General features: G+C 39.6%; 1 protein-coding gene and 1 long non-coding RNA gene across 3 annotated transcripts; both read right to left on the bottom strand.

The window, feature by feature from the left end:
• Nucleotides 1-78: 78 nt before the first annotated feature.
• On the bottom strand, nt 79-11,191 carry LOC122037219. The gene is made up of 3 exons (XR_006127582.1): nt 9,435-11,191; nt 9,292-9,342; nt 79-257 (listed from the first exon to the last, which is right to left on the bottom strand). It is a non-coding gene; the product is annotated as an uncharacterized LOC122037219 (long non-coding RNA).
• Nucleotides 11,192-14,057: 2,866 nt separating this feature from the next.
• On the bottom strand, nt 14,058-15,498 carry LOC122037237. Of its 2 annotated transcripts, XM_042596677.1 has the most exons (3): nt 14,810-15,498; nt 14,626-14,674; nt 14,058-14,482 (listed from the first exon to the last, which is right to left on the bottom strand). In XM_042596677.1, the coding sequence occupies exons 1-3, from the start codon at nt 15,447-15,449 to the stop codon at nt 14,440-14,442; spliced, it is 732 nt and encodes a 243-aa protein (XP_042452611.1). In that variant the 5' UTR covers nt 15,450-15,498; the 3' UTR covers nt 14,058-14,439. The 2 variants fall into 2 exon arrangements, with proteins under 2 accessions (XP_042452611.1, XP_042452610.1); XM_042596676.1 differs by having other exon boundaries at nt 14,058-14,674.
• Between the last annotated feature and the right edge of the window lie 253 nt (nt 15,499-15,751).

Raw genomic sequence — 15,751 nt, 5'->3', positions numbered from 1 at the left:
ACTTGAATGATTAAGAGCAGAGAAACGAATTAGCATATCATGGTAGGGATTAAGGTTGGGATAAACCTATGCTTCCATGAATATAAGTATTAGCTTGTTCTTATTTTTCATACCCTTCAAGTAGCAAATATTGCACGTCATCGTTGCAAATATTAAAATTTTATAGTACTTCAAAAGCAGTAATGTGATTCAAACCTGTCTACCACCCGGAGAAGATCCTTCTTGTGTTGAAGCCGGAGTTGTTCTATGATGTCAGCCTGTACAAAAAAAGAATTGAACAATTTCATTGAAAAGTTAACATAAGGGTTACACGGCAAAAATTTTGATGTCATGAACCACAAATGTAAATAAGTCAATTTGAGAATATTGTACCAAATGGTAACTGTTTGTTCATTTTACCATATAATAACTTATAATCAGATCTTGTTAATGAAATATTTGCTACTTGGTAATTTTTAACCGAATGGAATTTTATCATCGGATATCCAATTAACCGAATTTTATCACTGAACAATTCCTTGACAGATAGATACTATTTGAAAAGAGATCGCACAATACTCATAAGACTTCACAAGACTCACCAAAGACTCCACAAGCCTCTCCTATACAGCTTTTTCTTTTTTGAAATAATTCAGGAACAATTACTAGCTATGTTTTACTTATTCCTTTTTACAAAAATTATAGAAAATAGTACAGATATTGTAAAAATCATACACACTAAATTCTGTTAAGATTACTGCAGTTGATTACTTTGTCTTCATAATTGTGGATAAAAATAAACTTAGAAATCCCTCAATTAGAGGCAATCAAAATAACAACCTGTGAAATTTCACAGCATACATCATGCTTTGTTTCCTTTTATGAAGTTTAACTCATGCTAATTATGTTTTAATATCTTATTGAGTTCCCTTTCACATACATCATATAAGATCACATAAAATCCTAAAGAAGATAAGTTTCCTTATTTTCCCACATATGGGCAATTCTATGTTGATGAGCTTATAACATTCACATATGGGTACTAGTATCATGGGAGAAAATGCATTTTTAAGATATGATTGTAAACAAATTAAAATATTTTATAATTGATTGCTTAGTCGTACAAATATTTTAAGATATGTTTGCCCAGGAGATATATGTTAGGATCCTTTGTACGCGGCTAGAGAGGGGGGTGTGAATAGCCGACCCCAAATTTCTCGTTTCTTTCTACAATAAGGGTTAGCGCAGCGGAAAATAAAACAAAGAAACGAAAGCGGAAAGATCAAACCTCAAACTCGTCGATGTAACGAGGTTCGGAGATGAAACCCCTACTCCTCGGCGTGTCCGTAAGGTGGACGAAGCCTATCAATCCGTCGGTGGATGAGTCCCCGGAAAACCGGCTAAATCAAACTCCTTCTGGGTGGAGAAACCTCGCCACAATGTCTTGCAACAGCAAGATAAACAGAAGTACAAGAATACAGCAAGAAAACTAAGTACAATACAAGAATGTAATAACCCTAGCTTGCCTTCTTGTCGACTGGATGAAGCAACAGCTCCAAGCGCCTACAACAGCAGGTGACCCAGCCGAAAGCTCACGCGAAGCTTTGGACGAGCTCAACAAAGCTCAAGCACAGCAGCACTTAGCAACCGGAAGGAGGAAGAAGAAGAAGAAGAAGGAGGCTCGCAGCAGCAGCCCTCCTTTTATAACCTGCGAAGAAAGCGAAGAAAACACAGAAGAAATCTAGCCGTTGTGTCGCAACGGCTAGTGCCTGGATCGGTTTGTGGACCGATCAAGCTCCATGTGGATCGGTCCACAGACCGATCCATTCCCTAACTTCGCTTCTGTTCCGTCTCTGATCGGTCCATGGACCGATCAGGGAAGCTCCTGATCGGTCCACAGACCCAAACTCTGATCGGTCCGTAGACCGATCGCTTTCTCCCGAACTTCTGCGCCTCGATCGTTGTCGATCGGTGCCGGCATCGATCAGAACTAATCTGATCGGTCACCAGATCCTGTGAGCTTACTGATCGATCTGGGGACCGATCCAGAGAGATCCTGATCGGTCCGGTGATCGATCAGTGCTTTTTGCCCAAACCAAGTCCCAAGACTTCAAACCAATATCCGGTCAACCTCGACCTATGGTACTTCATCCCTAGCATCCGGTCACTCCCTCGACTGCTAGAACTCCCCGCCAAGTGTCCGGTCAATCTTTGACCTACTTGGACTTTCAACACCGAAGTCCGATCATCCCCGATCCATCTGGATTTTCCCGGCTTCACTCACGGGACTTTCACCGCTTCACTCACCAGGATTTCCACACCGCCTAACATCCCGTTAGGACTTTCTCACCGCTTCACTCACGGGACTTTCCATATCGCCTAACATCCAGTTAGGACTTTCCACCGCCTAGCTTCACTCACTGGACTTTCACCGTCTCACATCCTTAGGACTTTCCCTGCCAAGTCTCCATACTTGGACTTTTCCAGCCAAGTCTCCATACTGGACTTTTCAAGCTCCCTGCTTGGACTTTTCCGCCAAGTCTCCATACTTGGACTTTTCCATGCCAAGCTCCCTGCTTGACTTTTCCATGCCAAGTCTCCATACTTGGACTTTTCCCGAATCAGTCAACCAGTCAACCTTGACCTACGGTTGCACCAATAATCTCCCAAACATCTATTCTCGTCCCACATCAAGAATAGAACTCTCTCACGAGTGTCAAACATCAACATGCACACCTAGGTCAACCTTGACCTAAGGTTGCACCGACAATCTTCCCAAGTCAAACATCAAAATACAACTCGAGTCACGTCAACTCGAGTCGGGTCAACCTTGACCTAAGGTTGCACCAACAATCTCCCCCTTTTTGATGTTTGACAAAACCATAATCAAGTTAGGTTAAACCTTAACTCAGGTTTTCCAATGTTCTTCCTTGAACATTCTTTCCAAACTCCAATATTCTCCCTTGAACGTTAACCCGATAACCTAACTTGGGTTCCCCAATAATTCTCCCCTTTTTTGACACACATCAAAAAGAATTCCAATGTTCTTCCTTGAACATTCCTTGACATTCTTCCCCTAGCTTAGGTTAACCCGATAACCTAACTTGGGTTCTCCAATAATTCTCCAATGACTACTCTCCCCTTTTTGACACACATCAAAAAGAAAAAGGAGGGTATCAAGGTCAAGAGTTTCTTCCTAATGAAAGTCCCATACCTTTCATTTGAAACTCTTAATTTCCCCCTTGATACTAAACTCAACAATCAACTTAGTGATAATCCCATATCACTAATCCTCAAAAGTCTTAAGGAGTACAAACTCCCCCTAAAAGTCAACTCCTCTTGACAATTAGGTAAAACTCCCCCTAAAGGTCAACTCCCCCTTGACCATTGCACCAACAATGTCTTTGAGAGTTCTAAACCTTTAGAAATCCACAAAACCCAACTTCCAGCTGAAATTTCAGACCAACAGCTGAAAATCAGAAACTGGCACGGATCAGAAACCCCATGGATCGGTCCCCGGACCGATCATCACTGATCGGTCACCAGACCGATCAGAACTTCCCTGGATCGGTCCGGTGACCGATCCACACTCTGAAATCAGAGATTTCTGATTTCCCTTCCCGGAAATTCAGAAACTCCTAATAAATTCCAGAAAATTCCAAAAATCGTAAAATTTTGAGGATACACTCCTCATACCATATACTATCACGGAAAAATAATTTTCTATGAAAATAGTTTCCATTTTTCAATCTTGATACAAAGTTCAAAAACTTTGAAATAGTTCAAAGTTAAGTCAACTTTGTATCACAATGTTCAATGATGAATGCAATCACTAAGATGGCTTCATCAAGGTTTTCCAAATCAATTTCAAAATGATTTTAAAACCATTTGAATTTAGGACCATAATCTTAGGGCTAGATGTACATGACTTGTACACAAGCTTTCCCTATGATCCTTAATTTCTTGAATTAGAGTCATCTAGGTACAAGGACTATGCACCTTGATCCTAACTCATGATCCTAATATCTCACACACATCTAAAGTGTATCAAACACATCCAAGTCAATTTTGATGTGAGATATGGGTTTAGGTATCTTAGACTAAGGTCTCATACACTTTCTAAACACAAATTTGATCTCAATATCAAAGTGTGTTTTTCATCCTTAAATCAATTCAATTGATTACTAATGCAAGAGATGATGACATGGCATAAAGTTTGAAACGAAACTAACACATGACATATAGATAATCTAAGCATTATCATGACATTTCAAATGATAATAAAATAAATATGATGTCATGGCATGGCATATGGCAACCAATCATGGCAAGTTAGCACAAATAAAATACCTAAATTCCCTATCTAAGTATCCTTAGCCTTAGCTAACTTAGAATCTAACCCTAGATTGCCCATATATCCCTAAGAGACAACCAAAATCCCAATTATGGTATTTCTCTAGGTTTTCTTAAATTGTCCCAAATAAGATTAAAATCGATATTTTTCAAATATGGCACAATTTACTCTTTAAGGAGTAAATAATAATCCTTTTTCATTTTCAAAGGTTATCAAAACCTTGAAAATGCTCTTTGAGTGTCAATTTCCTCAAAGTTGGGTTAACTACCCTTCTAATTGGAGTTGACACTCTCTAACCCATCTATGGGGTAGAGAAAATGCTCCTAGGAACCCAATACCTATTAGAGCTCATTGGGTTCACTAAATATTCACTAGGGATAACTTCCCTAGCAACCCTCCTAATGACCCTCTTAGGCTTTGAAGCCTTGGTCATTTGGGTCTCATCAAGGTCAACTATAGGGGTGACTCCCCTTGTAACCTTGGTAATGGTCTTCCTAGCCCTAGGTTTTGTTCCATAATCAAATGGAACATTGTGGTAAGTGGGCTTGACCATTTGGGACTTAGGTTTGTGACCCAAACCTTTCTTGTCCTTGGACTTGGGTTTTTGACTCTTAAACCCTAGAGATGACTTCTCCATGTTTTTAAGAGCCTTTTCTAAATTATCAAGTCTTGACCTCAAGACTTGATTTTCCCTCTCTAATACCTCAAGTTTTAATTTGTCATTTTCTCTTGAGATATTCCTAGGCATGTGTCTAGTCTTCTTGGGATTTCTACCTAGGTTTTCCTTAACTTTAGAAGCGTTAATCCTAGGGTTGGTATTTCTAGTGTTATCCTTACCTAGGCTAACATGTTTAGCTCCTAAGCACATGTATTGGTTCCTAAAGTTAACATGCTTATCATTATTAACAATTGCAACAAAACTACTAGCATGAGTTTTATTAGAATTGCAATAATGAACCTTAGAGGTTACCTTAGGGTTTGCCTTAGCTCCCCCTATCGATGTGCCCGGTCTCTTGCCCTTGTGAGGTTGCCTCCCCCTCGGACATTGGCTCCTATAGTGTCCCCTTTGCTTGCATTGGAAGCACACCACGTGCTCCTTGCCTTTGCGTATCGGGACTTCGGCTTCCTTGACCTTTGGCGCCGGTGGAGTCTTTCTTACCCTCTTTGGACACTTACTCTTGTAATGTCCATGTTCCCTACACTCAAAGCACATAATGTGTAATTTAATTGAACTTAAATTGCTCGAGTTACCTAGGGTTGAGGGTGGATGCGAGCTCTCTTCTTCATCTCTTTCGGAGGTAGAAGCTTCTTCTTCTTGCTCCGAACTTGAAGAAGAACTTTCCTCCTCTTCGTCCTTAGATGTTGAGTAACCCTCAACTTCTAATTTGCTCCCTCCATGATGTGAGCTACTTGGCTCACTAGGCTCCTCTCCATGGCTTGAAGTGGAGCTCTCCTCATGGTACTTGGCCAAGTTATCCCATAATTCCTTGGCATTGTTGTAACCTATCTTACACAAGATGTTAGTAGGCAATGAAAATTCAATTATTCTCGTTACCTCTTCGTTGATTTCGGATTTGTGAATTTGTTCTCTTGTCCACTCCTTCTTCTCAAGTGGTTTTCCTTCCTTATCCACCGGAGGAGTAAAACCTTCTTGTACACAAAACCAATTCATTATGTTAGTCATAAGAAAGTACTTCATCCTTACCTTCCAATACGCGAAGTCGCCGCATTCGTAGAAGGGTGGAATGGTGACATCTTCTCCATAGAGATCCATTCTCTAGCTTTGCTCCCACGGGTGTTGATCCGATGAAGAGCGGCCTCGCTCTGATACCACTTGTTAGGATCCTTTGTACGCGGCTAGAGAGGGGGGTGTGAATAGCCGACCCCAAATTTCTCGTTTCTTTCTACAATAAGGGTTAGCGCAGCGGAAAATAAAACAAAGAAACGAAAGCGGAAAGATCAAACCTCAAACTCGTCGATGTAACGAGGTTCGGAGATGAAACTCCTACTCCTCGGCGTGTCCGTAAGGTGGACGAAGCCTATCAATCCGTCGGTGGATGAGTCCCCGGAAAACCGGCTAAATCAAACTCCTTCTGGGTGGAGAAACCTCGCCACAATGTCTTGCAACAGCAAGATAAACAGAAGTACAAGAATACAGCAAGAAACTAAGTACAATACAAGAATGTAATAACCCTAGCTTGCCTTCTTGTCGACTGGATGAAGCAACAGCTCCAAGCGCCTACAACAGCAGGTGACCCAGCCGAAAGCTCACGCGAAGCTTTGGACGAGCTCAACAAAGCTCAAGCACAGCAGCACTTAGCAACCGGAAGGAGGAAGAAGAAGAAGAAGAAGGAGGCTCGCAGCAGCAGCCCTCCTTTTATAACCTGCGAAGAAAGCGAAGAAAACACAGAAGAAATCTAGCCGTTGTGTCGCAACGGCTAGTGCCTGGATCGGTCTGTGGACCGATCAGGCTCCATGTGGATCGGTCCACAGACCGATCCATTCCCTAACTTCGCTTCTCCCGATCGGTCCATGGACCGATCAGAAGCTCTGATCGGTCCACGATCGGGAACCTCCTCGATCGGTCCGCAGATCAGCTCTTCTCCCGAACTGCTGCGCCTCGATGGTTGTCGATCGGTGCGGCGGCCGATCGGGAACTAATCTGATCGGTCACCGCATCGATCAAGAACGAGAGCTTTGATCGATCGGTCACCGCCGATCGAGCAACAGTATCACCGGATCGATCCGGTGACCGATCGTTTTTGCCCAAACCAAGTCCCAAGACTTCGAACCAATATCCGGTCAACCTTGACCTATTGGTACTTCATCCCTAGCATCCGGTCACCTCGACCTGCTAGGACTCCCCACCAGTGTCCGGTCAATCCTTTGACCTACTTGGACTTTCCAACACCGTGTCCGATCATCCTCGATCCATCTGGATTTTCCTTGCACGGCTTCACTCACCGGACTTTCACCGCTTCTCACCAGGATTTCCACACCGCCTAACATCCAGTTAGGACTTTCTCACCGCTGGCTTCCTCACTGGACTTTCCATTGCCTAACATCCAGTTAGGACTTTCCACGCCTAGCTTCACTCACGGACTTTCCAACCGCTAACATCCAGTTAGGACTTTCCGATGCAAGTCTCCATACTTGGACTTTTTGCATGCCAAGCATGGACTTTTCCGTGCCAAGCTCCTCGCTTGGACTTTTTGCCAAGTCTCCATACTTGGACTTTTCGAAATAGCTGACTTTTCCGTGCCAAGTCTCCATACTTGGACTTTTCCCGAATCAGGTCAACCAGGTCAACCTTGACCTACGGTTGCACCAATAATCTCCCAAACATCTATTCTTGTCCCACATCAAGAATAGAACTCTCTCACGAGTGTCAAACATCAACATGCAACACAACTAGGTCAACCTTGACCTAAGGTTGCACCGACAATCTTCCCAAGTCAAACATCAAAATACAACTCGAGTCACGTCAACTCGAGTCGGGTCAACCAGGTCAACCTTGACCTAAGGTTGCACCAACAATATAGAGCTGCATGTGAAATCAAAAATTTGTACTTCTCAAGGATCTAAATAATACTTCTCATCAAAATGCTCAATAACAACAAAGTATGAGCAATCGGTAAAAATAACGGTGTTGTTCATTGAGTTAAATGAAAGCATAAGGTTAGCTTGGATAGATGTAGTAACATAAAAAAGAAAACTCTTTCCTGCATCAGGACACCACCATCTCTCAAAGTATGAATTTCAGCTTCAATCTCTAAATCATTCATCTTTAAGAGAGACAAAAAAATAATGTCTAACTACTAAATTCCAACATTTAAAGATTAGAAAGCATCTAGGTCCTGCAATTAGTTATAGGATAAGGAAAACACATACTAAGTGGGATATGATTTGCCCTTTTTCAAGATAACCTACATGCTCCAAGGCAATGGATGCACTGCTAAGGATTACAGACAAGAGAAATGTTGAATTTGGAAATTTTGAGTTATATAGTAGAGAAAAAGTGACTTAATGAAACATACATAAAGTAGGACTTCAACAACTAAAAGGTACCAAGGTGGTCTCTCAGCACGGACCCTCATAACAATTCTACTATCTAGCCAACCTGTGTGGATCTTATTGTCTCTATATCTGAAGCCTACAATTGCAGAGGATGAACACGTGTATAGAAGTAGAGAAATGTCATTTCGAAATATCTTACATTGAGGAGATCAATTGTGTAGTCAACATTTGTGTGGATTTCTCACGAATTTGTATCCCTTTCAGCCCAAGAACCATATTAGCTATTGTGAAAGCTCTATACTCTCCAAATGCAAAAACATGGCCTAAAATAAGTTGAGAAGTTTGCCAAAAACCAAAACATATATGTCAACCATTTACGGTCAACCATAAAATTAAAAACTTTAATTAGGATGCACTTGGTCAATTTCAGATGATCCATACCAAATTGCCAATTAGAGAACTCATGAATGCCACCTCCAGACTGCAAATCATGCAAAATGGATGTTACTTAAAGGACTTAGCACTTCTATATTTAGATAATAGAAGGTTTTTCTTTTCTATATAGTAAGCACTATACAAGTCACAAAGATATGTTCCAAATTCACTATAAATCAGCAATCCAACCGTCTATCCATATTGTCTAGATGAAGAAATCAAAAAACATAGACTAGCAAAAAGAAGTAAAAATTATACTGATAAAAAAATTTAAAAAAAAACTTCATTAGTTACATGTGGATCTCATAGACTAAATTAGTAATATGTAGTAACAAAAAAAAATTCTATCTTGGTCAGACTAAAATATTGAATAAAGATTTGCCAACTCTTTGTCTGGAGTTTGAAGCAATAGTGATTGATTGTAGTATTTCCCCGTAAACAGAAGACAAGCATAATATTTATAGATTAAATGTAAAAAAACTCTTAAGATTTCTTAGAAAGCAAACCTTGACAGAGAACTACGCCCTTGTGTTAGGTTTGCTTTTAAAACTCAATTCCTGCATATATCAAGATAAGAGAAATCAAATATTTAATCAAATCTTTATGAATGTATAACACGACACGATAATATATTTCTCAAAAGTATCACCTGCACTTTTCCACTCTTAGGCTTGAACCCATCATCTGGATCTCACTAGTGACATGAACAGCTACACAGTGTCCTCTAGGCCAGACAGACTCAGCCTTATCAAAGTCAAAAGGAGTTGCTAGAATAGATGTTTTCTTCCATGCATCATAACCTCCTTTATTATTCATTCCATAAAACTGTTTGATTTCTCAATTCAAGCAAACATTATGAGATAAGAATAGTAAACATCATAAATAAATGGATAGTTTGTTAACCATATGGGTTATAAAATTTTCACTTGGAATTTGCCAAAGAGGTATTCCCATCCCTACAGCAACTTAAGACATAGGCAAGTTTAGATTAGCAATCCACTTAGTTAGGTGTTCAACCTACAAAAATAATTTAAAAAAACAAAAAAAAATCTATAGAAAATTTTGAATAAACCATCTGCAGTTTACAGTGTGTATATCAACAAACCTATAATCTAGGATTGAGCTCTAGAAAGTAGTATTCACCAGTTTCCATGCTATAAAGATACTCAACTGTAGTGGCACCAACATAACCTACACATTTTCCTCAATAATCTGGTAACAATTTATTGAGTTGTCAATAAAGTCATTCAGTCATTTTAGATTCAAAAAATAAAAAGTTTATTCGGGAAGAAGAATGACAAACTGAAGTTTTTTTTTAGTTTGAAAATAAAGTTATGAAAGAGGATAATCTCATGCTAGAATAGTTATTGTGATAAATTTGTTGGCCATGAATCTGTTAATATGTTTATAAATTTCAGTTAAAAATTTGTCTTGAAGATGGATTGAGCTTTTTTCCTTTGAATCTAAGTTATGATTGTAAAATGAGAGGCCAAAGACAAGCTAGAAAGGGAGAATATTCAGAAACTACTTCTATGTTGAAAATAGAGAGGGCATTAGTAAATATACTCCCAAACTCCAGACCATAAGGAAATGGTTCTGAGAATTTATCAAATTAAAAGTAAGATGAAAAGTGAATAGAAGCTTGCCTTTTGGTGCCTCCTCTGAACACTGCAATCTCTACTACAAAGCACAACATTTCCATACTCGTCACATGGTAACTAGACTTCTAAATGCCGACTCTACATGAAAATGTAACTTCAAACAATCAGACAAAGCAGGTGAATGGAGTACCATATGATATGGTCTCATGTTAAGTCTCTTCAACTTAGTATTTAAAATTAATGCATTAACCAACATAAGAGATTAGATGAACATGTAAGCTTCTACTAGATTAGGATTAGAGTAAATTGGCATACTGTCCAAAGCCTTGGCTCATTTTAATCATCAAAAGCAATATGTACTTTTTATCTTGCTATATTAAATAGAATAATTCTTTTTTTTAGGTGACCATGTACTAATAGTTATTATTAGATTGTAACGGAGCTCCTTTTTTTTTGTTAATACCAACGGAGCTTATGTCAGCAGTAAATATCACCTATCACACGATGTCATGTGTACAATTATTTTTTAAAATATATAGACATTATGATTAAACATGTTTATATGCTTCAGAATTATTTTAATTGAAAATGATGGATGATAGAGCAACTAGTATGGCAAAAGTGATACTCTAACATAAAATACATGGAGCATACCTTCATCTCAAATGTTTACAAAATTACTCTAAGCAAATCTTTTGCAAGATACAAAATATCATGAACATTGCAAAGCTAAAGCCTGAAGAATAAATTTGACAATTGATAACACACAAAAATAAAATGGAGCATAAATCAGCAAAAAAAAGAATACACAGATACAACACTTTCTTGAAAGAAAAGCACAAAAAAAAAACACTGAAACAAGGATATTTCTTGAAACAAGGATATTTCTTCAGCTATAGAATTTTTAAAGCAGTAACTAGTACATCCAAGTCATACCAAAAAAATTCTATAACCTAAAAACATGTTGTTTTATGCCCACCAAGATAAAACTAATATCTATCTATACATGACATGATTTGGCTACACTACAATTTACCACATTATATTTGGTTCTAAAATATCTGAAAGTAGTCATGGAAGAAACATTAATCTCAAATTTTACAACCACTAAAAAATAAAAGCAATTGAAAATACAAAATGAAGAAACACAATTTAAACACATACCTTGTGCCTCAATAAGATGATCAATGTCCTCAAACTATTAATAGAAAAATTTACAACCTCAAAAGCCCACTGCCCAAGAATAAATGCAATTTTTCGATGAACAATGCACATGTTTGGATGCTTGTTATTGGAAAGTTCAATACTCAAAGATCCTTGAAACTTGTATGTAGAGATTAGATAATAAATATAAAGAAGAAATAAAAACATTCAGTTTGGAAGAGAGAACAATAAATCATTGTATGGATGTAATAAATAATAAGACATAGTAATGATAACAAAATTGGAAAAGTAGAAATAACATCTAGCTATATTTGGTCAATCTTGGTCGCTTATGGCTTCATGAAGATTCAAAAAATAAAATTCAACGAGAAAATTTGGTGTCTCAAGGAATTTATAAATGAGATCATCAAAATGCATTAAGCTGACGCGAAAGCTGAGAAATGAATGAATTAAGTGAGAAAATTGCTAGATGGTCTAGACTCTGTTGGTGCAATATTCCCTAGGTCAAGGTTGACCTAATTGACTAAGCTTGAGAAGGCTCAAGTTTGAGTCTTGATGTTTGGGTTTCGATATTTGACAATACATAGAGACTGACAATACATGGAGATTGCAGGTGCAATCGTTCATTTGGGGAGATTGTTGGTACAATTCTCCTCTAGTCAAGGTTGACCAGTTAGATGTGAAGAAGAGTCAAGTAGGTCAAGACTGACTGGATACTTGACTGGGAAGTCCTGGTGAGTGAAGCCAGACAGTTATGAAAGACCTTGTGAGTGAAGCAAGGCAGAGAAAAAAGTCCTGGTTAGTGAAGCTAGGCAGAGGAGAAGTCCTAGTGAGTGAAGCCAGGCAGTTGGGAAATCCTGGTGAGCGAAGCCAGGTGAAAGACCTAGTGAGTGAAACTAGGCAGAAGGAAAGTCCTGGTGAGTGAAGCTAGGCAGAGGAGAAGTTCTGGTGAGTGAAGTCAAGCAGTTGAGAAATCCTGGTGAGTGAAGTCAAGTGAAAGACCTAGTGAGTGAAGCTAAGCAGTATGAAAATCCAAGTGAGTGAAGCTAGGTGAAGGTCCTGGTGAGCGAAGTCAGGCACGTGGAAATCTAGGTGGATTAAGGTTGACCGGACACCTGGTATTGAGAAGTCCAAGTAGGTCAAAGGATTGACCAGATACTTGGCACGAGATGAGAAGTCCAAGTAGGTCAAAGGATTGACCAGATACTTGGCACGAGGTTAAAAGTCCAAGTGGGTCAAAGGGATTGATCGGACACTTGGTGAGGAAGTCCTAGCAGGTCGAGAGTGACCGGATGCTAGGCATGATGTCCCAACAGGTCATGGTTGACCGGATATTGGGTTTTAGGGGCTTGGGACTTGATTAGGGAAAATCAAGTTGGATCAATCGATCAACCGATCGATTGAATCATACCCAATCGATTGGGTGAGTCCCGTGACAAAAACTCCTCCCAATCGATCAGTGGATCGATTGGGGGAGTGACGCCGTTGCACAGAAGCCCTCCCAATCGATCACCCGATCGATTGGGAGCCTCCAATCGATCAGGCGATCGATTGGAGCGCTGGAAAATCGTGAAAAGCCTTGAATCGATCGGGCAATCGATTCAGGCAATTTCCAGAGAGCACAGAGGCGCTCTGGATCGATCAACCGATCGATCCAAAGCCTCCCCAATCGATTAGGAGTCATTCAATCGATTGGGATCCGACTGTTAGCGCTGGATAAAGCCGTTGGAGCGTCTTCTTCAGCAACTTCTTCGCCCGATTCTTCGCCGATCAACACAGCAACTTCTCCGAGCTCTCACCGCCAGTTCTTGAAGGTTCTTGGAGGCAAGTGCTGGTGCACGTCCAAGTCAAGAGGCGATCTACAAGAAGAAGAAGAAGCTAGGGTTATGGTTTCCAGTGTAAATCTTGTCAGATTTCAATTGTATTTGCTTCCCTTTCTTTCTTCTTGTACTTAGAGTGTTGTAAGGCTTCTCCGCCTTTGGTAGTTACCGTAAATGAGTGATTTCATTATTGGAGAGTGTGTCACGTGTGGATCATTGGATTAGTCACCTCTTCTTGAGGTGGATACCAAGTAAATCCTTGTGTTAGCGTTGTATTTTTGTTTCTTGTACATTCCGCTGTATATCATCACCAAGAAGCAAGCAACGACGAGCGCGACTAGCTATTCCCCCCCCCCCCCCCCCCTCCTCTAGCTACATTTCGACCCTAACAGACTCCACTATCTTATTTATTAAGGTAGATTAATAAGAGGCAAGAAAAGAAGATTGACTTGAAGATCTAATCCTCAATGAATAGAATCAACAAAAGAATTAAGCCAAAAGAGAACTTGTAAACATGGAGATATATTGTGCCTTGCATAGCTCACTAAAGCTTAACTAAAATAAAGTGTGCCTTTGCATGGAGACTGTGCAAAGTACTCACGGGCATTGTCAGAACGAAGAATCTTCACCCTTGAGCTAAATTGGGTTTCAACCATTCTATAAAAATTTTGAATGAGACGAGGAACTTCTTCCCTAGTTTTCATCAAATAAAGCCATGTACAGTGGGTGTAGTCATCAATAAAAGAAAGAAAATATCGATAGCCATCCAACGAAGTCACAGGAGAGGGCCCCCACACATCCGAATGAACAAGATCAAATGGAGACAAACTCTTCTTTATAGACTCAGAAAAATGGGTTCTACAATGTTTGGATAACTGACAGATTTCACATTGAAATGACTGAAGAGGAACAGAAAAGAAGAGACTAGGAAATAAAATTTCCAAAGACTGAAAAGACAAATGACCTAACCGAGAATGTCATAAAAGAATTTCTTGATGCTTATTTTCCAAACACTTGGCTGCAGATTTCAGAGCAGATGTTGATTCAAGCTGATAATAATAAAGACCCCCTACTTCACGGCCAGTCCCAATCGTCTGCTTGGTCTCGAGATCCTGGAAGACACAATGATCAGGAAAAAAGGTTACGGAGCAGTGTAGTTGTTTAGTAATGCTACTAACAGAAAGTAAATTAATAGAAATGGAAGGAACGTGAAGTGCAGAGGATAGAAAAAAATGATCTGTAAGTTTTATGGAACCTTTGCCAGCAACAGTGGCTTTGGTTCCATCTGCAATGATCACTTTCTCCTACCCAGAGGATAAAGAGTAAGAAATAAAGGAGTTAGCAGCATTTGTCATGTGATCTGTAGCTCCTGAATCAATGGCCCAGGGGCTGTAAAAGAAAGCTGGGACCAGTAACACTTAATCCCAAGCTATGAATACCTGTGTGCGCTTGAACTGGAGTAGAGACAGAAGATGAAGCCTGAAGCCGAGAGAGAAGATGCTGGAGGTTAACAATATCGGTAGAAGACAATACAGTGGTAGAAGGCACAGAGGAACCAATAATCTCTTCATTTTCTAACTTTTGGATAGCAATATTACCACTATTAGGAGCCTTCTTAGCATTATGTTTAAATTTTTCAGGTTTCTTTTCTGGATATTTTTCCCAACAGAAATCTGAATCATGATTAGTCCTCTTGCAGTGCCGACAAAATCTGTCTCCTCGTCCTTTAGTTCCCCCAGGTCGGAACTTGTTTGCAGAACCAATAAAGACAGAGGTCTCCCCAATCGGAGGGCTTATCGTGGAAATCCCCTTGTTGTTCATCGTCCTTCTTCTACCTTCTTCACTGAGAATTTTGTAGTAAACTTGTTCTAGAGAGGGAGTAGGATCAAGACCAAGGATTTTCCCTTTTAAGTTTTCAAACTCTGCATTAAGTCCATCCAAAAATTTAATAATTCTGTCTTTTTCCAGAAGCTTTAAATATCTCTGATGATCATCAGTGGAACTCCAGTTTTCCATCCGGTAGTAGTCAAACTCATCCCACAGCCCCTTCAGAGTAGCAAAATAATTGGTGACTGACATAGAACCTTGTTCAAGTTTGAAAATTTGACTGCTGAGCTGATAAGTACGCAGCATATCATGTCGGGCACGCAGAGAAGAATAAGAGAAAAAGAAAAGAAAAAGAAAAAGAAAATAAAACTTTTCCTCATTAAAACAGAGTGGCCTAAACAGGCTTTTCCAGACCCACTTTTCTCCTCGAAAACTCGTCCATACGTGCTCCCAAAAATTCCCGAAAAATCTCGAAAAATTCCCTTATTAATTTTCGCCTATTTTCGGTATTTTACACTTTTGCTGCAACATTCGCAGCAATATGAGCAAATATC

Source organism: Zingiber officinale, unplaced genomic scaffold, assembly GCF_018446385.1.
Source record: "Zingiber officinale cultivar Zhangliang unplaced genomic scaffold, Zo_v1.1 ctg246, whole genome shotgun sequence".
NCBI classification, from domain to species: Eukaryota; Viridiplantae; Streptophyta; class Magnoliopsida; order Zingiberales; family Zingiberaceae; genus Zingiber; species Zingiber officinale.
Note: the sequence above shows the minus strand (reverse complement) of the source record. Positions and strands in the feature narration are given on the sequence as shown.